The 23,543-nt window shown below is 38.4% G+C and overlaps 2 protein-coding genes across 2 annotated transcripts in view; one reads left to right on the forward strand and one right to left on the reverse strand.

Moving 5' to 3' along the window:
• Positions 1-13,946, reverse strand: part of LOC135464785 (disco-interacting protein 2 homolog C-like) — a 139,431-nt gene extending 125,485 nt beyond the window's left edge. The window contains 1 exon segment of the mRNA XM_064742332.1: positions 13,781-13,946. Coding sequence (XP_064598402.1) covers positions 13,781-13,865 — 85 coding nt within the window. The 5' untranslated portion in view covers positions 13,866-13,946.
• Positions 13,947-14,002: 56 nt separating this feature from the next.
• On the forward strand, positions 14,003-21,404 carry LOC135464784 (protein CNPPD1-like). Its single transcript, XM_064742331.1, has 8 exons — positions 14,003-14,160; positions 15,583-15,679; positions 16,061-16,142; positions 16,452-16,572; positions 17,047-17,175; positions 17,543-17,604; positions 18,505-18,622; positions 19,028-21,404. Exons 1-8 carry the CDS (start codon positions 14,098-14,100, stop codon positions 19,823-19,825), a joined length of 1,470 nt encoding a protein of 489 aa, XP_064598401.1. The 5' UTR covers positions 14,003-14,097; the 3' UTR covers positions 19,826-21,404.
• The last annotated feature ends 2,139 nt before the right edge of the window (positions 21,405-23,543 follow it).

Here is a 23,543-nt window from a genome sequence, read left to right on the forward strand (position 1 = left end):
ATGTATGTGCAGGGCTTTCATGATCTTTTTGAGTAAAAGGCTACACTGTAATTCTTTGACCTTTTTGCATGTTTGCAAAGCATTTATTTTAGCATATTCTGAAGGCATTTTTCTGAGTTGAATGATAAAATTATTCTTTTCGTGAAGCCCTGAAACTGACCAATCCAACCAATATAATTTTGTCTCCAAAATCAAATCAAAAATGAGCGTATATTGCTCTTTCATAGGCAAAAAGGTTGCACAACTAGGGTACCCTGGAAAGGTAGCATGCCATATGGCATATAAATGAAGGAAAATAGAAGTATCGGTCACAGTTGAAGGCCACCTCTTCAAAATTTTACTACAGCAGCAATTGGATTCTGCAGGTACATGTACATGTACAGTATATACATGTAAGTAACCATGTTTTAATAAATCCCCTGTATATGTCATAATTTGGGCACTTCAATCAAAACACAGGGACATATATCTGTCTTCCTAAGTGTCTAGGGTTAACAACCAGGGGCCCGTTTCACAAATTGCAGATAACTTCCATGGGGTCCAGTACTTTAAGTATTACACTCCATGCTACCTGTAGTTACCTGAACATATTGCTACATGCACTTTGTAAAACAGGGCCCAACACTAGACTAAGACAGTCCATGTTACGAAACAAACATTTGACTAGAGTCTACATAAATCAGAGGGCGAAACATTAGAAACATTTTTCAGTGCTTTGGATAAATTTTATTTATTTATTTCATTGGTGTTTAATGCCGTACTCAAGAATATTTCACTTATATGACCCCGGCCAGCATTATAGTGGGAGGAAACCGGGCAGAGCCCACAGAAAACCCACGACCAGCCACAGGTTGCTGCAAGACCATCCCACATACGGCCAGAGTGGAAGCCAGCATGAGCTGGACTTGAACTCACAGCGACCACATTGGTGAGAGACTCCTGGGCCATTATGCTGCACTAACGAGCTAACCTACTGAGCCACGGAGGGTGGGTAAAGGATGGGTGCATGTGCAGCGTTAATTTTGATCCCTTTACATGTCATGCTGACTCACATCTGACTAACATCTGACTAAAACAGACTAAGGTATCTACATGTATATACTGGATGGCGGTAATAAAACATATATGGTTTTTTTTTGGGGGGGGGGGGGGGGGCAGGGAGGGATTTTTAGGTCAATTGCAGTATACTACATTATCCCTTATCTTCAGCTATCCTCTTGTATCTCCTAGTCTCCCCCACTCTCCTACCCCTCACCCCTTTTTGGCAGGGAGGGATTTTTAGATCAATTACAGTATATTTCATTATCCCTTGTCATCAGCTTTTCTCTTGTGTCCCCCAGTCCCCTACCCCTCACCCCTTTTTGGCAGGGAGGGATTTTTAGGTCAATTACAGTATATTTCATTATCCCATGTCTTCAGCTTTTCTATTGTCTCCCCCAGTCTCCTACCCCTCATCCCTTTTTGGCAGGGAGGGATTTCTAGGTCAATTACAGTATACTACATTATCCCTTGTCTTCAGCTATCCTCTTATATCCCCTAGTCTCCCCTAGTCTCCCCCACTCTCCTACCCCTCATCCCTTTTTGGCAGGGAGGGATTTCTAGGTCAATTACAGTATACTACATTATCCCTTGTCTTCAGTTATCCTCTTGTATCTCCTAGTCTCCCCCAATCTCCTACCCCTCACCCCTTTTTGGCAGGGAGGGATTTTTAGGTCAATTACAGTATACTACATTATCCCTTGTCTTCAGCTATCCTATTGTATCTCCAAGTCTCCCCCACTCTCCTACCCCTCACTGTCAAACTCTTCCCAACATCTACATGTACCAGTATGAGTCACCCTGTGTAGACATGAACCTCTCTCAATCTTTCCTGTTAACACTGCTGAAAACACTTACCCCTTTCCCTATCTAAAATTCAGTGTGACAGATTTTCTTTGTTTTGATCACCAATGTGAACTAAACTGACCTGTAGACAAATGACGCATTATACATGTAAGTGTAATGGATGCGCAGACATGACTTTCTGCACTGCCTTAGGATTCTGCTTAACAGTTTCTTTGGTGACTTCAGCGTTCATGTTCAAGTTTTGCCAACAGCAGTCTTAAAATGGCTATAATTATTTATTGGATTGGTGTTTTGTGCTGTACTCAAGAATATTTTCAATTACATGACGTCGGCCAGCATTATGGCTGGAGGAACAAGGCTATCAAGCTCCTCATCATACTTGTACATTGAGTTTTATTAGAAGGTTTACGGTGCATGCATGTATAACAGATTGGAGCAATAAACATGTAGGGTTTCACTTATACCTTTTAACATGGCTACCAAGTGGATTCATACACTGAGTTTTATTAGAAGGTTTACGGTGCATGCATGTATAACAGATTGGAGCAATAAACATGTAGGGTTTCACTTATACCTTTTAACATGGCTACCAAGTGGATTCATACACTGAGTTTTATTAGAAGGTTTATGGTGGATGCATGTATAACAGATTGGAGCAATAAACATGTAGGGTTTCACTTATACCTTTTAACATGGCTACCAAGTGGATTCATACACTGAGTTTTATTAGAAGGTTTACGGTGGATGCATGTATAACAGATTGGAGCAATAAACATGTAGGGTTTCACTTATACCTTTTAACATGGCTACCAAGTGGATTCATACACTGAGTTTTATTAGAAGGTTTATGGTGGATGCATGTATAACAGATTGGAGCAATAAACATGTAGGGTTTCACTTATACCTTTTAACATGGCTACCAAGTGGATTCATACACTGAGTTTTATTAGAAGGTTTACGGTGGATGCATGTATAACAGATTGGAGCAATAAACATGTAGGGTTTCACTTATACCTTTTAACATGGCTACCAAGTGGATTCATACACTGAGTTTTATTAGAAGGTTTATGGTGGATGCATGTATAACAGATTGGAGCAATAAACATGTAGGTTTTCACTTATACCTTTTAACATGGCTACCAAGTGGATTCATACACTGAGTTTTATTAGAAGGTTTACGCTAGATTTAACAATTTGGAGCCATATAGCAGTTTTCACACACTGAGTTTTATTAGAAGGTTTACAACAGATGTAACAGTTTGGAACCATACAGCAGTTTAACCTAACCTTTCAACATGGCTACCTAGTGGATCCATACACTAAGTCTTATACGAAGGTCTATGGTAGACAGTCTATGTACATGTAGTTTGGAGCCAGTTTGAGACTGGAGGGAAAAATGTATAAGAAAAGATTCGACACTTATAGTTGGCATTTTCACACTTTTACTGTCATCATCATCACAAGTTTGGGTAAAAATTCCAAACTGTCTGGAGCTTGCAATATTAGATTGAACTATTTATGAATTGTACCACTTCCTAAAACTTGTGATCGCTCCAGGATAAAAATATTATAGCTCTAAGTGCATGTACTAAATGTTAGGCACAATGTTCCATACTATCCATGTACACATATTCAGTGTGCACTGAAGTGTGAGCAAGGTTTGCATATTTATTAAACTGTGATATTGCATCTTTACCTTTTTGACCCCATTACCTTAATTCCTCAACCTTTTCGCATATGAAAGAAGAACGTTCTGATTTATTTCTTTGATTCCTCAACATACACTGTACGTGTTTAAGTTGCGTTTCAAGATTTGCATGCCTCACAGAGTCAAAACTGGCTTCCTGAATCAAAACTGGCTTACAGAGTCAAAACTGGCTTCCTGAATCAAAACTGGCTTAGAGTCAAAACTGGCTTATAGAGTCAAAACTGGCTTCCTGAATCAAAACTGGCTTACAGATTCAAAATTGGCTTTGTGGTAGTCTACCTGTAGAATGTGGCCTGTAAATTTTAATAATTCACACCCTACTTTGCACACATTTCATTTTGCCAGCATTCCTCATTGTTTACATACATGTACATATATATTTAAACATTACGTCTATATGTACATGTGTACTTGTCTCCGTGAATTCCATTCGACGCATGTCAAATATAAAGAAAAGCAAATGTTATGCATATATGCCTGATATTTATATTTAAGCACTTGCCAAGTCCTTTGTCTTGATAATAGAAAGAAACATATGCCAGTGGTCTGGTGAGACAAACACATAAACATTCATTTGTCGAGCAGATCATGGTGGTAGAGCAACAAACAGCAGCTTTATTATCTCATCCTGCTTTTTTCTTGTCTTCTTAGTTTCTCCCAGAATTACTACCAATTAATGTTATGTGATTGGTAATCAAGTGGATTGGCCATGTGTGTTTTTTTTTCTCTGTCCAATCAGGCGTCTTCTGCTCAAATTCTGCGGAAGTGCCTCTCCCCCCTTCCCCCCCCCCCCCCCCAACCAAAAAAACGTGAAATGTCATTATGAAGATGCAGTGGTTACGTAACAGTGTCTGAAATCACAGTTGGATGTGAATAGACTGTAAACTGGTTTTCTGTGAAGAGATGAGAATTGAGGCATTGGCTTTTTGTAAAGCAGCACAGATTTATTTGTGCTACTTGACGACTTCTGTGAGATACATGCAGAATTACATTGTATAAACCTCTTGCTTTTGGAAACATTACAGGCACAAACATTTGCCTGATTTCTCATCTTTCTCTGCCATTACAGGGAGTTAAGTGTGGCTGTGTTCTCTACATGCCTAAGGTGTGGTGATGGAAAAAGCTAAATATTACTGAAGCAATCTGTTGGCTACAAAGGCAGTCTGTTGGCAACTTGCTTATACTGTTTACACTGCCAATCTTCAGTCTTCAATTAAATTGGTGGCAGAAGAATTGCATGTTCAGCACCTAATTTGCTTTAATTACGCTAAATCTTCCACCTTTTCACTAAAGCACTTTTTTCAGTGGAATTTATGCATACAATTATTATGAAAATGATTCTAAAAATGATTTTGTGTGTCATTAAAGGTGGGAGCTTCATAAGACTGTGCCAAGTATTTTTCTACAACCCATGGTTCTCTCAGAATGTTTCAAAATACTGGTCGCAGAGGTGGTTGAAAAGGTTGAAGAATTACAGTATGTTGTAGATGCCATAGCCTGTTAAGATTACCTCTGCTGCTAAAACTAACATTTTTCCAGTGGTATATATCATCCTTCATGTGCATATATACATTTAAAACAACCCTTAAAACAACTTTTTAAAAGTGCACTCCGGCCGTACGTGCGAAGGTCTGTCAGCAACCTGCGGAAGGTAGTGGGTTTCCCACGAGCATTGTCCGGTTTTCTCCCACCATAATGCTGGTCATCGTCGTATAAGAGAAATATTCTTGAGTATGGCGTAAAACACCAATCAAAGAAATAAATAAATCAATAAATAAAAGTGGACTCTAACACTCTCAGAATGTAGCTAAATGAACACCTCCAGTCATGCATAAAATGATGAGTCAAATCCTGTAGGCTTACATGTAATGTATGTGTACATGTACATATGTAGGGTGCCTTTTAGTTTTTGCATGTTTGCACGGTGTTTATTCAAGTATATTCTGAAGACATTATTCGGTGTAGACTGATAAAAGTATACTTTTTGTGAAGCCCTGACAATGGTTAATCCAACCAATGTGGTTTCATCTCCAAAATCATGTTGAAAATGTGCATAAATTGCACTGAAAGTTGCTCTTTCATATGCAAAAAGGTTGAAGAATTGGGGTACATGTAATATGTGTCTATATGTATTATGTAGCGTGTAGCATTGTTCAGTCAGAATATATTTATGTCGTACCTTTTCAGTCATATGATAAGGAAGGAATTCCTAAAGTGCATGTAATGTGCAGCCTTGTTGCAGGGCGGATTTCCACTGCTCTTGCACTTCTTCACTGAGACGCCTTACCGAAGGCAAGTAAGCCGCTCCACCTGAGCCATTATACTGATACAGTTCAACCAGTTGTTCCACTATCCCCTTCATGCTGAACGCCAAGCGAGGAAGTTATAACTTCCTCTTTTAAAATCTTAGTTGTGACTCGACCCAGGATTGACCCTGGATCTATCGCTCCCGAAGCATTAAAGGTTCTGATCATAAACTTTAATGGTGCCGTTTTTAAGAAATTTTAAAATGCAACTCAAAATGAGTTTATAACACAGAGTAAAAACAAAACAACTCTGTTTATTCCCAGAGTTTAGAAGTCTGTGAATCAAAGAAATTTACAGGAAAACTTTTTTAATTGGTATACCATCATATTCTTGTTTAATTCATTTAATAGTTTTAATTCAGCTTGTTCAGTCTGGGCGGCAAACAGTTTTGGGAGCCCAAACGTTATTCAGAACCAAAGTGATTCTAGATATGGCCCTACATGTCCTAACTGTCATCATCAAAGCAATTTATAAAATATGTTAACAATTGCATCCCACGATTATTTTATACCCATATAAAACTACATTTCAATGAAATAAACCATTAAGAATATGGAAAATATTAATGTAGCCTCTGCCATTACACTAGACATCAGTAACATTGAGAACAGAATGGGAGGCTTTGTTCACTTGTCTCTGGCATGTTGTCCTTGTACAGCGTGACATGCCCAACTAATTACATAAGGCATGATTGTTTTCATGGGGTAAAAGCACATCCATATACTGTATGCATAATGTAAACAGCTCACTATACATGTATGCTTTGTACACTCTGTCCATGTACATGCATGTACCTGTATGTAGGCTTTTAAACCCTTGTGTATCTGAGATACAAATAAACTTAGAAAACAGCCGTCTCAGCTAGGCCATGCTGCTTGTTCCATTGACCACACACTATTTTAACAAAGGGGGCAACTGGCTTAGGTAGGCACTTTGTCATACAACAGAGCAATTTTAAGTTACATCTATTGAGGTACATGGTCATTATCAATTCATGCTCATTTCATGAAAGCTGAACCCTCATTTCATTCACATTGCATCCCAGGTGCCACTGACACTGCATCCTGGTGTCATTAACACTACATCCTTGTACCATCCACACTGCATCCTGGTCCCATTAATACTGCATCCTTGTGTCATTAATACAGCACCCTAGTCCCATTAGCACCACATCCTTACACCATTAGCACTACATCCTCACACCATAAACATTACATTCGTATGCCATTAACACTGCATCCTAGTGCCATTAACACTGCATCCTGGTGCCATTAACACTGCATCCTGGTGTCATTAAACATGCATCATAGTGTTATTAAACATGCATCCTGGTGTCATAATGCATTCTGGTATCATTAACAATGCATCTTGGTGTCATTAATTATGCATCCTTACACCAGTAACATCAAAACAAAGAAAAACTGTCACAATGAATTTTAGATAGGGAAAGGGCTAAGTGTTTTCAGCAGTGTTAACAGGAAAGGTTGAGAGAGGTTCATGTCTACACAGGGTGACTCATACTGGTACATGTAGTTGTTGGGAAGAGTTTGACAGTGAGGGGTATGAGAGTGGGGGAGACTGGGGAAGACTAGGAGATACAAGAGGATAGCTGAAGACAAGGGATAATGTAGTATACTGTAACTGACCAAAAATCCCTCCCTGCCCAAAAAAAAAAAAAACATACATGTTTTATTACTGCCATTCAGCATATACATGTATATACCTTAGTCTCTTTTAGTCAAATGTTAGTCAGATGTGAGTCAGCATGACATGTAAAGGGATCAAAATTAAGGCTGCACATGCACCCACCTTTTACCCAATGCGGGGCCTCTGTGGCTCAGTTAGTTAGCGCGCTAGTGCTGGGAGTCTCTCACCAATGCGGTCGCTGTGAGTTCAAGTCCAGCTCATGCTGGCTTCCTCTCCGGCCGTACGTGGGAAGTTCTGCCAGCAACCTGCTGATGGCTGTGGGTTTCCCCCGGGCTCTGCCTGGTTTCCACCCACCATAATGCTGGTAGCCGTCGTATAAGTGAAATATTCTTGAGTACGGCATAAAAAACCAATCAAATAAATAAATAAATTACACCATAAACACTGCACCCTGGTGTCATGAACACTGGATCCTGGGGTCATTAACACTGGACGCCAGCCCTATGAACACTATCATGGGGTCAATAACACTGGATGCCAGCCCTATGAACACTACCATGGGGTCAATAACACTGGATGCCAGCCTCATGAACACTGCATCCTGGTGTCATTAACACTGGAAGCCAGCCCTATGAACACTATCATGGGGTCAATAACACTGGATGCCGGCCCTATGAACACTAACCTGGGGTCAATAACACTGGAAGCCAGCCCTATGAACACTATCCTGGGGCCAATAACACTGCATCCTGGTGTCATTAACACTGGATGTCAGCCCTATTAACACTATCCTGGGGCCAATAACACTGCTATTAACGCAGCTCATTTTGAGGAGCAGTAAGCATGAATGTGCTTTCGACCGCCAAAGCGGAAAAATTTCACATGCATTAGACAAGGAGGAGAAACACAGCATCATACATGTATGTAAGCCAATATCAAAATAAAACTACTTCTACCTTTTTTAGAGTCTCTCACATACACACATGAATGACTTCTGCTCAGTGTTGCCTCCTGAGATTCATTAGCTACATGTATCAGGTTGAATTAGATACTTGCACATGTATCAGGTTGTATTAGAAACATGCACCTGTATCAGGTTGTATTAGATACATGCACATGTATCAGGTTGTATTAGATACATGCACATGTATCAGGTTGTATTAGATATGTGTACATGTATCAGGTTGTATTAGATACTTGCACATGTATCAGGTTGTATTAGAAACATGCACCTGTATCAGGTTGTATTAGATATGTGTACATGTATCAGGTTGAATTAGATACTTGCACATGTATCAGGTTGTATTAGATATGTGTACATGTATCAGGTTGAATTAGATACTTGCACATGTATCAGGTTGTATTAGAAACATGCACCTGTATCAGGTTGTATTAGATACATGCACATGTATCAGGTTGTATTAGATACATGCACATGTATCAGGTTGTATTAGATATGTGTACATGTATCAGGTTGTATTAGATACTTGCACATGTATCAGGTTGTATTAGAAACATGCACTTGTATCAGGTTGTATTAGATATGTGTACATGTATCAGGCTGTATTAGATATTTGTACATGTATCAGGTTGTATTTGATACATGTACATGTATCAGGTTGTATTAGATACTTGCACATGTATCAGGTTGTATTAGAAACATGCACTTGTATCAGGTTGTATTAGATATGTGTACATGTATAAGGCTGTATTAGATATTTGTACATGTATCAGGTTGTATTAGAAACATGCACATGTATCAGGTTGTATTAGATATGTGTACATGTATCAGGCTGTATTAGATATTTGTACATGTATCAGGTTGTATTAGATATGTGTACATGTATCAGGTTGTATTAGAAACGTGTACATGTATCAGGGTGTATTAGATATCTGCACTTGTATCAGGTTGTATTAGATACATGCACATGTATCAGGTTGTATTAGATATGTGTACATGTATCAGGGTGTATTAGAAACGTGTACATGTATCAGGGTGTATTAGATACATGTACATGTATCAGGTTGTATTAGATATGTGAACATGTATCAGGTTGTATTATCTCAACCAAGACATATCATGTACTACAATCCCAAGACTTTCATTTATGATGCTCATAAACAATAAACTACTTGAGACACAATTGTAATTTTCCTGAACAACAGGTCTAGTTAACTTAATGCCAGCAGTAAACATGTACAATACAAATGTAAAAAGAAATCTGATAGGCTCCATCTCAAAGGAACTGAATTCGATTCACACGTGAAACACTGGCCAAAAAAAATAGTCAAATCCAAATGCTGAAATTTATGGGCCCTTTCGGCACGCTATCCTTTACTTGTCTACATGTACTGCTGATGTACATGTGTTTTGCAATAGGTAGGGACGTTTGAAAGAAAAGCAACAAACCTATTTTTTTACATCATATGGGTATAGATACATGTATAAATCAAACACCAACGGATAGAGACTACAAAGCTGTTTAATTTCAATTCTTCCCTAGAAACACTGGAGGGGCTCAGGCTTAATTCTGTGTGGCACACTGGATAAACATAAAACAGGTCATCCCAGTGGTAATATATTCTGTACTGTGTGACTGGTTTGGGTGTCAAGCCTGATGTCTTAACCATGGCAATTCAGTGAGGCAGCACTATTACTAGCCAACCTACATACACATGTACAGTACATGTATTAATGAATGTCAATAGACATGTGCTGCTAATTAGTGCAGAATACACAGATCTTCTTACAATGTACCCATGGGTGCTGTCTCTACCCCTCGTATTCTTTCAAGTTTACTGGGAGGTATTATTCTAGTGAGGCAGCAAAACTACCCGACTAGAATAGTTTAAAAATACAATGAGTCTTCCACTACCTTCCTTCAGAGGGCATAAAAGCAAACAGAAATTCTAATTTCCAGTCATACATGTACACGTATGTTGACTTACGCTGTGAAATGATGTAACCCGACAGATATGAAGATATCAGGATAGTACATGTACCATGTGTTCGATGAAGTTTTGTTTATTTACATCTATTCAGTTTTACACATGAACCCCTTTGCTTATCTTCATCCTGTGAGAGCACAGTCACACTATGTAATCTCTGTTAGGGAGGAAGTGCAGTAGCGAGAACAGCCAGGTCAATCACCTGCTTCCTGTACACTAACATACACATGTACGGTCAAATGCAATAATGGACACCAACATTTACCCCAATGCCATAAAAAACATTAACACAACATAAATGAAAAAAAAAATACTTTCAAGATGAAAATGTTGACACAATATGTTCTGTATCAATTTCTTAATTATATGCAACTGCATACTTGTGTACATATACATTTCAACGATGTTTTTCATTTTAGCCCAAATTGTGCAGTAGGGCACCAAATTAAGAAGCTCCTTCTTGCCCTTCTAGCTAAGATGTGCAAAAAGGTACACGTAAGTACTGGACAACATTTGACCATTACGCCTAGTGTACACAGTACATGTATAAATAATTGAATTTATTTATTTATTTATTTGATTTGTGTTTTATGCCATACTCAAGAATATTTCACTTGTACGACCAGCATTATGGTGGGAGGAAACCGGACAGCGCCCAAGGAAAGCCACTACGATCAGCAGGTTACAAACAATCAACTGAACTGATCATGTGAAAGCATAAGTTACTGTGATAGACTACTTATGTGCTTATGTATAAATCTATCAACAACAATCACTAATGATGGTTCAGCCAGCTAATGTGATTAATGCCAGCTAGGAATCAGGAAGTATCAGGCATGACTGCATGTAGCCCTGTACAAAACCCTAGGCATGTCAAAGCATATATATAGAGATGTGCATGTAAGTGTATATATTATAAATTTGTGTGTACAGACCACGCCAGCCAGGTTGTCCCAGGTGGCTGCAAAGATGTCACATTACTCTTCATTTCCTGGTGTTATCATCACTGCATGTTATTAATTATAACCTCATGATTTCATTCCCTATGTGCTAAAATGTACACTACAGGTATGTATATGAGAAAATTTTTATATTCAGCATCTACCAGTACACTGTCTAATGTCATCCCAACACATTTAAGTATACTGATCATACAAATACATTTTGTCCCAAAACATGTACAAACCTACAAGAACTCAGATATTAAGTGCATCTGGACTTATCCACATACATGTCCATGTATGTAAATCTTCCCTCGCATTTTTTTTTTTCCTTTTTTTATCCACAGTGAAACCTAAATACTGTATTAATCATGTCAAATCAGCTCACATATCTGGTTTATCTACATGGAGCCTTTACACAAGAGCGAACAGAAACACATTTTCACATTCCTTTTTTTTTTGTTAAAGAATCATGATCTGTGTATGCATAAAGCTGATCGTGCAAGACATCTCTCACTCAACCATAGACAAAAGTACACTCACAGGTAGCAAGTAGAACTACTTTTTAGTTCATCTACATACGGTACTAGTCAAGTAAGTGCACATGTGTAAGGCAATGGAGACAGAGACTCTTCTGTTTACAACTTAGAAACCTAGCCCCACCCATTCCAATACATCACTTCACATAACCCCCCAATGTACCCCAAATACATTATCGCGCCCCAACCCATCTAACCCTTCATCCTTAAAAACTTTTCAGTAAGGCCCGTTTTCGCACGATTGGCATTATCCTAGAGATATAAACGTGCTGCAATAAATACATGTATACGTGTACATGTACATGTACAAAATGTACAGCATACATGTACACGTACATGTACATGTTTCTACTTTTTGCATGTATTCCTTTCAACTTTTACCACGTGCCATGTAGCATACATGTATATTTTAATCGTCAAAAGCTACCAAAGTTTAATCCAGTCTTATCTTTCCTGACATATACATGTATTTACTGCCACGACAATGTCAGGTTTTGTGTTAATCCTGTTTTACCAATTATCGCCAGGTCAGGAGTCTCAGATGCTAAAGATACTGAGCCAAGGTCCATTTTCCTTCTTCTGCATAATATAGTGGTGTCAGGTTAAAATGGGTTAACAATTATCAGCAAAGAAATTCTGTTTTCCTGGGTTATTTCTGTTGACCGCCTGCAAAAACTGTTCATTTCAAGAATGTATGAGTGTTGATATGCACACTGGAAAAACTAGCACAGTTTTTAAAAAACCTTTATTTATAGTCACAAATGTCATATTTTATCTGCCTCATATTATTTATCTCTCCTGTAAAAGAGGGGGGATGCTGATAGAAAAGCTGTTACAACTGGCGACCCTGACCTAGAAGCTGTTACAACTGGCGACCCTGACCTAGAAGCTGTTACAACTGGCGACCCTGACCTAGAAGCTGTTACAACTGGCGACCCTGACCTAGCCAAAATCCAAATGATTCTTTTATTACGAAAATGATGTTATAATTAAAAACATAACAGTAGTAGTATCCAGCATCATGGTGGGAGGAAAAACGGGCAGAGCCCGCGGGGAAACCCACGACCATCTGCAGGTTGCTGCCAGACCTTCCCATGTACGGCCGGATAGGAAGCCAGCATGAGCTAGACTTGAACTCACAGCGACTCCTGGGTCATTACGCTGCGCTAGTGTGCTAACCAACTGAGCTGTATGCAGGAAGGATAAATAAATAAATAAATAAATAAATATATATATATATATATATATACATATATATATATATATATATAAATATATATATATAGCCTGATACTTTAAAATCAGTAAAACTACAGTGTACAGGGTCTGCTTGTCAAATGACATGTGAGATTTATGGTTTCTCATGTACTCAAAACAACATGTCACTGATTAACAGGTCTCCTGTTCAGGCTTACAACAAAGCTTTGGATATCTAGATGATTCAGGGTGTCCAGTCACAAAAGGATGTGAGGATGGGCAGCTTTTGTCGCTGAGGTAAACTGACGTGATGATCCGCTTCCGAAGTGGAAAATAAACTACACAGCATGTGTGCAGGACGTGTATTTCGTCCGCACTAAAACTCAGTGCTCAAAACGAACTATCAAGCAAACACATAAATTAAGCTTGCGCAATCCCACGCAATTAACATGCAAAAATCTGTGCAATAAAGAAAAAAAAAGAGACAAATGTTCTCGGCAATTCAAAATTGACTCGAGTCGTCTGGCGATAACAAATGTCATTCTCGAACCAGACAGCCATCATTTTGAGTCCTATCTCTGTTTTCAACTCGGCTTATTTTTTCACACATCGCTTCTGTCAATAAAAGAAAAATTTTCCAGACTTACCCTCCGAAAGCTCCAAATCCAGCTCGGCTAGCTTTTCCCGAATATCTCCCGGGAGCTTGGACGCGTCTATATTCATATCAGCCATGACGCTTTTGTGAATTTTTGCCCCAAACACAAGTTAAGATGTTTCAAGCTTCACATTCTGTTCTACTGTCGCCATTACTGCTTGCAAATACCACACCTAAGTCTCGCGAGATTTTCCGTGACAGACGGTTGGCAGGAGTAAAATGGCGCCTTGTCTGTGGTGATTTTGTGGAGAACTTTCACAACATTTTTCAACACATTTCGTCAGGTTCGCGAGCTTTTCGGGAGTTGATATGGCGAGCTCTGTGATGTTTCAAATGAAAGGAAGAAAAGTTCACTGTCGTCAGGACTACGATGTAAGTATTTAGATCGCAAAGTTAGACGCTGTGTGCTACAGAGCAGAAAAAAAAGTTGAGTGTGCTATGTGTCATGCATTAATCCGTGATGAAAACACCCGGTGATTAAAAATCGCACATCACCTGACAGAGAGTGAAATAAAAACAACAGCCCGCTGTGAAGGAGATGGGATTAGTCTGGTAAGGTGTATACTTTGACAGTTGGAGAAAATCTTGGGTCATCCAGACGAAATCTGCAGCGCGAGACGCAGCGCACGAGGCGATTGTTCTTCCGCGCTATTTATTTCCCCTAACATGCCAGAGATTTTGTACGGCGTTAGTCACGTCTCAAGTACAGCAAAACTTACGTGATATATTACATTCGTGCTTGGCTGCATAATTTTGGAGTTTATTTCCAAAGTAATTAACAATGGAGCATATGTTCTTGCAAAGCAACAGGCGAGCATAAAGATTATGTATATATTCATGTACAAACGCAGACATATGTTATAAACTGAAAAATCCAGTCTGTCCTTTCAGCAAAGTGCTTTGTGGAACAAAGTGGGCCTTTAAATCCACTTTGAACGACACACATTGATTTCATGTGTGGATTGAGAAGAAAGGATGTTTTCAGTCATTCATACACATTTAAATTCATTGCAGACCAATTCATTGCAGAAAAATACAAAGAGCTGATCAAAACCAAGTCATAACATCTCCCCTTCCCATCTGGAAGCCAATTAAGTATGGCTTCCATGAAATGCCACTAGGCTAGACTTTCGCTGGTGATGACAACACAACCTCCATTTGCTGTAATGTCTTTTGACGGTCATGGGAACACTGCATAATTCACAGTTGGCTTGATTTTAGATAGCACAAAATCATTATAAATAGCCTAAAAAATTAAAAATTCGTTAAAAAATAATTTTTTGTTTATTGGATTGCTGTTTTACTCAGCACTCAGGAATATTTCACTTATACGATGGCGGACAGCATTATGGTGGGAGGAAACTGGGCATTACAAAATAATACAAAAAACTAAGATTATTGCTGGTCGTGACAACGTTCCCAAAATTGCATTACCCATCTAAATACATGGTGACCGTTTTGAAAACACGATAGGTTCACATTCCCAAGATTCTTAATCTTATGAAGTGGTACTTTATCGTATTACTGAAGGCTGCCATCTGTTCTTCACCATTTAGACAAAAGCTCTCATCTCTGACTATAGGTTGAACAGCCATGAAGAAAGCTTATCCAAATGTTGCTCAACCTACTAGTACGTCTACTCAATCATTGACAGAAGTTACAAATTTAGTATATTTTATAGGCTTGCTTCAAAAGTTAGCATCCAATATGTATATCAAAAATTGATCGTCACAGCAGGAAAGCCAATGTGCTTTGACAGCTTTGATCAATTGAAACATTGTACGAATATTCCAGGACCATCCTGACCATGTGGCAATTACCGAACGACTGAGGAAGACGCTGTACTTCGGCAAAACTCCACAATTTGACCGACCTTCTCTTCCATTAACAGGTACATCAATTTTATTCTAACTCTTTATTGTGTGTGAGAAAATGGCTGGGATAAAATGTTTGAATCTCAATTGCAGGGGTTGAGAACTTCGAACTTAAGACCCAGTTTCATGCATCTCAGATTACATGCTTTGGACATGCAGCTAAGTCGTTGTGAAAATCATCTTTTGTTTTGTTCAATTTCATATGTTTAGTTTGTTTGAATTACAGTTCCATTCTGTGTGTACCTACTTTTATTACAACTAAAAGTTATATTACAGCTAAAAGTATGAATTTTATCGTATCAATATTTCATTTTAGAGCTGACAAAAAAACTGGAATAATACTTTTGTATGTCAAATGATGGTCACCGATAGCATGCTATATTTTCGTTTACTTTTAGAACTGGCTGTGGAGATTTGCCAAGATGCTGCTCAGCGAGAACTTGGTAGAGTGGACACCTATGTGGCATCTTCCATGGGACGGTAAGACACCCATATCTTTTAGGGTATGCTGCAATTTGAGCACCTCTAACGGTTATCGAAATGTTCTCGTATTTGGCCTTGTCAGTTCCTGTGTTTTCTGACTAACAGGTCACCTGTGGTGTATTCAGCATATCCCATATAAAGTATATCTTTTTCATCGTTTTCTGTTATTGAGTATCCTCAGTGAATGTTCCCTTCCACACATAAACCTAACTCTTAAACCTTAACAGTGTAAGCTGTTGTATAATATGGATGTGGACATGCAACATCTGTTGTGCCTGTGTTTAATGGTGGGTTTGTGTTGACCAGGAGAGCCTGTATGTCCCCCTGCTCCATGGTGCTCGGACTGCTATACATAGAGAGGTTGAAGAAGAAAAACCCTAGTTACCTCAGACAGGTGTCTTCCTCAGATCTCTTCCTTATTTCAATGGTAAGTAAGCATTTTACAAAGAGGGCTAACAAATGCCACTGAAAGACTTATGTTACCAATGTTAGGTCAAGTCCAGCTCTTTCTGGCTTCCTCTCTGGCCATGGGTGGGAAGGTCTTCCAGCAACCAGCAGATGGTTGTAGTTTTCCTTCCAGGCTCAGCCACTTTCTTGCCACCATAATACTTTCTTCCCACCATAATACTCACCGCTGTTGTGTAAGTGAAATATTTTTGAGTACAGCATAAAACAGCAATCTAATAAATAATTAATCACAAAAGTGTTTTGCATTTCATATCACTGGTGAGGTTCAGCTGTTTTTCCTCATCCAAGACTTTGCTAAGCACACGACTGTTAAACACAGAATAGCTACATGTATCAGGCCTCGGATTAGAAAATCCTGAATGGCCTGCTATTTTTCTTCAGTTGTATAAATTTTTCGGGTTGTTTCTTAATGCATTAATCATCCCTTGTTTAGATGATGGCTTCCAAATATGTTTATGATGAAGGCGTGGATGAAGAGGTGTTCAATGACGAGTGGGCAGAGTCTGCAAGAATGGAAGTTGATGAGGTCAACGACCTAGAAATGGACTTTCTCTCCGCCATGGTAATGCAGGGTTCTTGCTGCTTTCCTGTCAGTCATATAAGACCTGTAACTTCAGCCCTTGGATTATTGCCTAGTCTTTGTTACATAATGAGAGATCTGTCATTATGACATTGGCAAGCATCATTAATGCTTTACACATGACATTGGCAAGCATCATTAATGCATTACACATTATGACATTGGCAAGCATCATTAATGCCTTACACATTATGACATTGACAAGCATTATTAATGCTTTACACTTTAAACTGTAGGAAACAAACTTGTTAGAACACACTCTGTTTCACTTAGTGTTGATTCGATTGATGACTGCAGTCATTTGTTCAATGTCGTTTGTTCCAAAAGTTTAACTTTGTTTCATTATTAGGACTGGGGCCTGTTTGTCAGACCAGAGGACTTTGAGACTGTGTTACAGAATATTGAAAAACAGTGAGTACGGTGAACAGAAGAGCTAATGCCAAAGAATCAACCTGTTAATCGTATAGGTGTTACAAGTTCTGTCATACCACAGTAAGGTGTAAGGGAAGGCCCACCTCAATAGCCTCATGATAACAAACAAGACAAGGAGTAAGACAGATTGTATTTTAGGGTCAATTGTTTGGTACAGGACAAAACTGCCATGTTAATAGCATTGTAAATTTTTAATGACATGAAAAGCCGGACAGTTCATCATGTCCTGCACCAACTTAAAAATTATTTCCAGGATTGCATGTTCATAAATCATTATTTCATAACTTCCTCATAAATCATGGTGATACTCCCTGTGGTGATACTTCCTGTAGACGTCACTTACGAAAATTTTGGCTTGCAAAGATTTGTGGAAGTGGCCACAGGTGTTTAAACTCGGTGGCTTTTGATTCCAAGTCAGGCGGTATAAGGTACCTGGGGCCGCTTACACAAAGCAGTTGTAGGTTACGTTGGTTTTAACTGCCATGGCATCACATGTAAAAAACATATGTTGCCATGGTAATTACAATCATCTTAACCTACAATCATTTTGTGCAAGAAGCCCCGGGGCCCATTTTCACTAAAATGTTGTACATGTACATGTATAATAATCGCACACATAGGACAAAGGTGCGCATTAGTGGCGTACAATACATCGTAAGACAAATAAAATTTCGATAATAAAATGCTGCACTCCGCTTCATGAAACTGGGCCCAGGTTAGTAGCTTCAAGTCAAGAAGTTAAGTACCTGGTGAGGTAATACACGTAAGCCAGTATCGCTTAGAAAATGCAGCAAGCAGGCTTATTGATATTATAATGAAGTTTAAATTTAAATGGCATAAATGATTTGATCAACTTTTGCGTGTTTGTATTTCTTCCAGAATTGCTCTAGGACAAGGACTTGCCAGGAACTGGTTCTCCTACACAGATCTGTGGGTGCTGTTCCAGGATCCAAAATACCAACACCACTGGGCAGAGATCAGGAAGGAACTGAGCAAGGTGTGTGCATGGGTCACTAATATATCATTAAACATAAGAGAAAACATAAGAAATACATTTAAAGTTCAGGTGAAACTTGTAAATGTGGTGTTTAATATTTTTTTCGATTTTTCTTTCAGGAGAAAAAGACGCTAAAACATATTTTTTGTAGTCCTTATAGTGTTGATTTTAATGGTACTGTCGCTTTGGTAAACATGGCCTGTGATGAACAAAATTTATTGAAGGTTTCAGATGAAATATTTTTAAAAGTACTAAAGTTTCTGAATCAGTGAAAATATTAAAGAAAAGTTTTAAAGTTTAATATTGTTATTGGCAGTCTTAGAATGTGTGGCATCGTGAGTAATCTTTTAGATATTGGATAAATGACTTTTTACTTACTTGGCACATATTTATTTTTGACAACAGGTATTTATCGCCTGCTCATTGACATACATCGCAGGCGTGTTGACAATGGTCGGATCAGTGATGGCATTATTTTATGCCTCTGCTGGCATTTCCATGGTTACCCCAGTTCTCCTGCCGTTGTTCACTGCTCCCATTGGTCACTTGGCATTGAAGCCAACGAGCCAGGTTATGTTGCCTAGACAAGACGGGGTTCTACTGTCCGGTATGGCCGTGGATATGGATAGACTGAATTCTAATCTGTCAGAGGAAGATCAACCACAGCAGACCCTTGGCAGTGATGATATAATGGCAACCATGAGCTCACGAAATCCTAGGAAACCCGCAGAATTGTCAATGTTTTCCTCTGTGCTACCTCCCTTTCTAGCAGTTGTAACCTTGAAAAACACTCTTCTGAACTTTGTCTCTGCTGTGAGTAATCCAGGGGCAGATAACCCTGGAACTATTTCACAATTGTCTCCCTTCTCTTGCCAACCTGGAGTCTGTAATTCACACATGAAACCCAACTGCTGGAACCTGTCAAATCCTGACTCGAGTACTGCCTCAACTAGTCACAAGTCTTGCTGCGGACATGATCAACAAAACTTTGATGCCAACATGAAGAACAATGAAAAGTTTCGTCAAACTTCCACGTGTCTCCAGACAAAACTGAACAAGGACTCTGAATCAACTGAATTTCGTTGCTGTTGTGAGAAAGAAACTGGCTTCTTGGAGGCATTGATGGTTCAAAGGGACATTTTCCCAGATATAAGTCTAGGCTTCCAGACAAGGACATTGACCCCTATGGTGGCTGACACATAACACAAGTGTCAGAAGTTATCTCCCTTGGCTATGAAGTTCATCTCCCTCTAGGACTAATTCCACAAAACTGACTTTATCATGGTTTGAACTAAGGTGTACAAATTGTGGCATCAGCCCTTGATGTAGACTGATAGAAGAAATGTATTTAAGTGAGCATTAACAACGTTACTCTGAAATTCTATGATGTACATCTACAAGCCCAGGACAAATTACACAAACATCCGCTTCGATCTATTTTATATTGGGATATTCAGTCTTTGGGGTACTCCAAAAAACTGTATTTGTTATTCATACAGAGTAGTGCTCAATTTGTGGTACATATTGGCTGACATCTTATGAAGCAAGGTACATTTCCAAGGTCATTGTTACTTGTATCTACACAACAGAATTTTCCTTGAAATCTGACATAATAAGTATCTAATCTGGACTAAAATTGCCAAAACTAATCAGGGTCTGTTACTGGAAGAAATTTTGGCTGATTTTGAGGGAAAAGATTCTCTTCCCTGTATCTAGTTTTGGACTAACAAATGTGTCGCTACACAAACTGAAATGTCACTTGTATCTGTGACTTCCCAAATCTGTGGCATTTCACCTTTGTATGAGGATTAAATGGTTTAATCCAGATTTCTAAAAGATTATACTGATATTGCATTATATAGCTGAGGGAGATAACTTGTATGGACACTAATGCATAAAATGTTGCTGAAATTTGATCACAATTGGACAATGAGGCGGAATTTACACGTTTAACATTTTTCAGCAGATTTCTATTTATTTTTGTAAACTCAATTATATAGACTTCAAGCTGAAATGGTGCTTTTGTGGTGTTTATTTTCGAAGAGCAGTTTATAACAGTGTGTTTTTTGTGAGAGAAAAAAATCAAATAAGTAAATGAATTTAAAGCAGTTTCAGAGGAATAGTTTTAAACCTATACTGTATGATTTTTTCTGTGAACTGATACTGGTCACAGTTTGATGTGAGAGGTGACTGACTTGAACAGAATTCATTATCCCCTGTGACACTTGTACTTGTGTAAGGAATAACTTTAAAGGCAAAGATTTCCTCTTAAAACATACTTGAACACATTTTATGAACGACCTTAATATTTCACTTAATTGAGAGATATTCTTGACTAAACCCTATGCCACAAACTAATTAAATATGTATGTTGTCTTAAAAAAAATCTCTTTATCAGTTTTGGAGATGTCTTAAAACAGGGAAAGCAAATAATTTCCTACATAGTGTTTGATTCATAAAGTTATTATTAAATAACAGTTTCTTGGCAGTATTTACATTTGGGATGTAGGAGAATTACTATGTAAACTTAGTCTAAAACTTGCAACATTTATGGCTCTAAATGTCTTAATTATGGTTTGTGTCTAATGTGGATTAAATGGAAGACTTTAAGAGGACATGATTTATTTTTAAGGTCCGTAATATCATTATTATTAAATTTAGTGAATTTGCCGAGTGCTGATTATTTAAAAAGTATGATCGAGAATTGATATTTTTAATGTAGTTGCATTTTCCCATTAGGCCACATCAATTTCATTTGTTGTTTTGCAGAATAAGTTTTTTTTCAATGTGGGAGGAGAGTATAAAAATAACAAAAACTTGAAAATCACCTAATTTAATGTTAGTTAATTGGGCATGAACTCTCCCAACAATACTTCTTGTTGAAACATATTTACATCATCACAAACTAGTAAATAATAAGGACGTCAAGATCACACAAATTAAAAAATGTATTTCAGTTTTAATTTTTGTCTTGTTTGGGATTTTTTAGTTTTTTCATTTTGATGTTGCAGATAGGAAGCTTTGCTAAGAAAAAATAATAGTAAACAGATATAATGATGGGTAGTCTGTATAGATTTGGCTCCTGCAAATCTGTCACAAGTAAAATTATAGAGTTCATTTTTTTTTTCCCCTCCTTGGTGCAATGGTCACAAAAAAAATGTAAAAAAAAAAAAATAAGAAAATTTTGTTGAATTATACCCTAAATAAATGGTTTTGATTTATTTTAACCATTGCCTACTTTTGTAAATCTCAAGAGGAAAAACTATTTTATTACCAAAAGCCACGTTTGAACAAGTTAAAGTTGCATTCTTTTTAATTGTAACTACATGGCTTCACTGAAATTCCATCTGTAAAGAGGCATTTATCCTCCGTAGGTCAGAAGTTGAAGAAAAAAAGAATTTGTTAAAGACATATTTATCCAGGCCTCTGTGGGAAGACAAATTGCACAGAAGTTTGTACATGTACTTAATCCACCTGTGCCTTGGTCAAGATTTCTTTAACCTTTCCAAAAAGGCCTATAAAATTTGCATTTATATTTGATTTTAGGACATAAATGGGTTATTGTTTGCAAATTAGTTTTCCTTTGTTTTTTTCGGTCTTATTCTTGTAAACTGAATGGTTATGTAAACTACAGAAGACTGTTCGCTTAAGTAAAACTCTGCAGCATTTACATCTACATGTGCTTTTTTGTTTGTCTTTTAGCTGTGATTGGTGACTTTCTGGCATAGTTTTTAGTGTGCTCGTGAAGCACACTAACTCAACCTCACCAGTGCGATCATTGTGAGTTCAAGTCCAACTCATGCTGTCTTCCACTCTGGTCGTACATGAAAAGGCCTGCCTACAGCAACCTGCAGATGGTTCTGGGTTTCCTCCCACCATAATGCTGGATGCCGTCACACAAGTGAGTGAATACTTGGGGTTTAACGTCGTACTCCGTCGCATAAGTGAAATATTTTTCAGTACACAGTAAAACACACAAACGGATAAATAAAGTCAAATATTAGCTGCGACTAACATGTTCTGTCAGTTGCTCATATTTCTTACATCTTAACGGCCCAGATAGCACAGTTGGTAGAGCGTCCGCTTCGGGACCGGTAGATCCAGGATCAATCCTTGATCGAGTCACACCTAAGACTTTAAAAGAGGAAGTTGTAACTTCCTCGCTTGGCGTTCAGCAACGACTGGTTGACCCGTATCAGGATAATGGCTCGGGCGGGGTGGCTTACTTGCCTTCGTTAAGTCGTCTCAGTGAAGCAGCACTAAATAAAAGAGCGGTGAAATCTGTCCTGCAACAAGGAGGCACATTACACGTACATACACCCTAATTATTCCTTCGTCGTCATATGACTGAAAAGTTGTTGAGTACGACGTTAAACCCCAAGCACTCTCTCACTCTTACATCTCTCCATCACATGGGACTCCTTATCTTGTAACATGGACCATTTTCTTGACATCAGACCTTCATGCAAGAAAACGTGAAATCCTATGTCTGAAATTGTGCAGCTAAAGCAAATTTGTGATTATTTATGCGTTGCTAGCAGAACATGTGAATTGGGGATGTATTAAATTCTGTTATTGAAAGAATTCTCACTTCTCAGCTGAAGATTTGGTCACAACTTTTTCTATTCCAGTGTCCATGATACTGCTGTAAATTCAATGCAATTAGGGTTAGCTTTGTCAGGTGTTTAATGATGTGTGTGGGACTAAGCTCATCTTCGGGAGACCCCGGGATCAAATCCAGGCCGGGTAATATCATATACTTTAAAAATAACGCTTACTGCTACCTCACTTAGCGCTGCGCTCTGAGGGGTTAGAGCAAGGAAACATGACTGATTGGTCCGGTGTCAGTGTAATGTGACTGGGTGGGATCTCATGCTTGGTGTCTTCGGCATGATACTTCAGTGGTAGCAGCACTCTGGGC

This window comes from Liolophura sinensis, chromosome 4 (genome assembly GCF_032854445.1).
Source record: "Liolophura sinensis isolate JHLJ2023 chromosome 4, CUHK_Ljap_v2, whole genome shotgun sequence".
In the NCBI taxonomy this organism is placed as follows: Eukaryota; Metazoa; Mollusca; class Polyplacophora; order Chitonida; family Chitonidae; genus Liolophura; species Liolophura sinensis.

Excerpts from the sequence above, each read along its gene's own strand:
- LOC135464784 (XM_064742331.1), top strand. The coding sequence starts at position 14,098 with ATGGCGAGCTCTGTGATGTTTCAAATGAAAGGAAGAAAAGTTCACTGT. Across the intron at positions 15,680-16,060 it reads ACCTTCTCTTCCATTAACAG|AACTGGCTGTGGAGATTTGC; the intron begins GTACATCAATTT and ends GTTTACTTTTAG. Across the intron at positions 16,143-16,451 it reads GTGGCATCTTCCATGGGACG|GAGAGCCTGTATGTCCCCCT; the intron begins GTAAGACACCCA and ends TGTGTTGACCAG.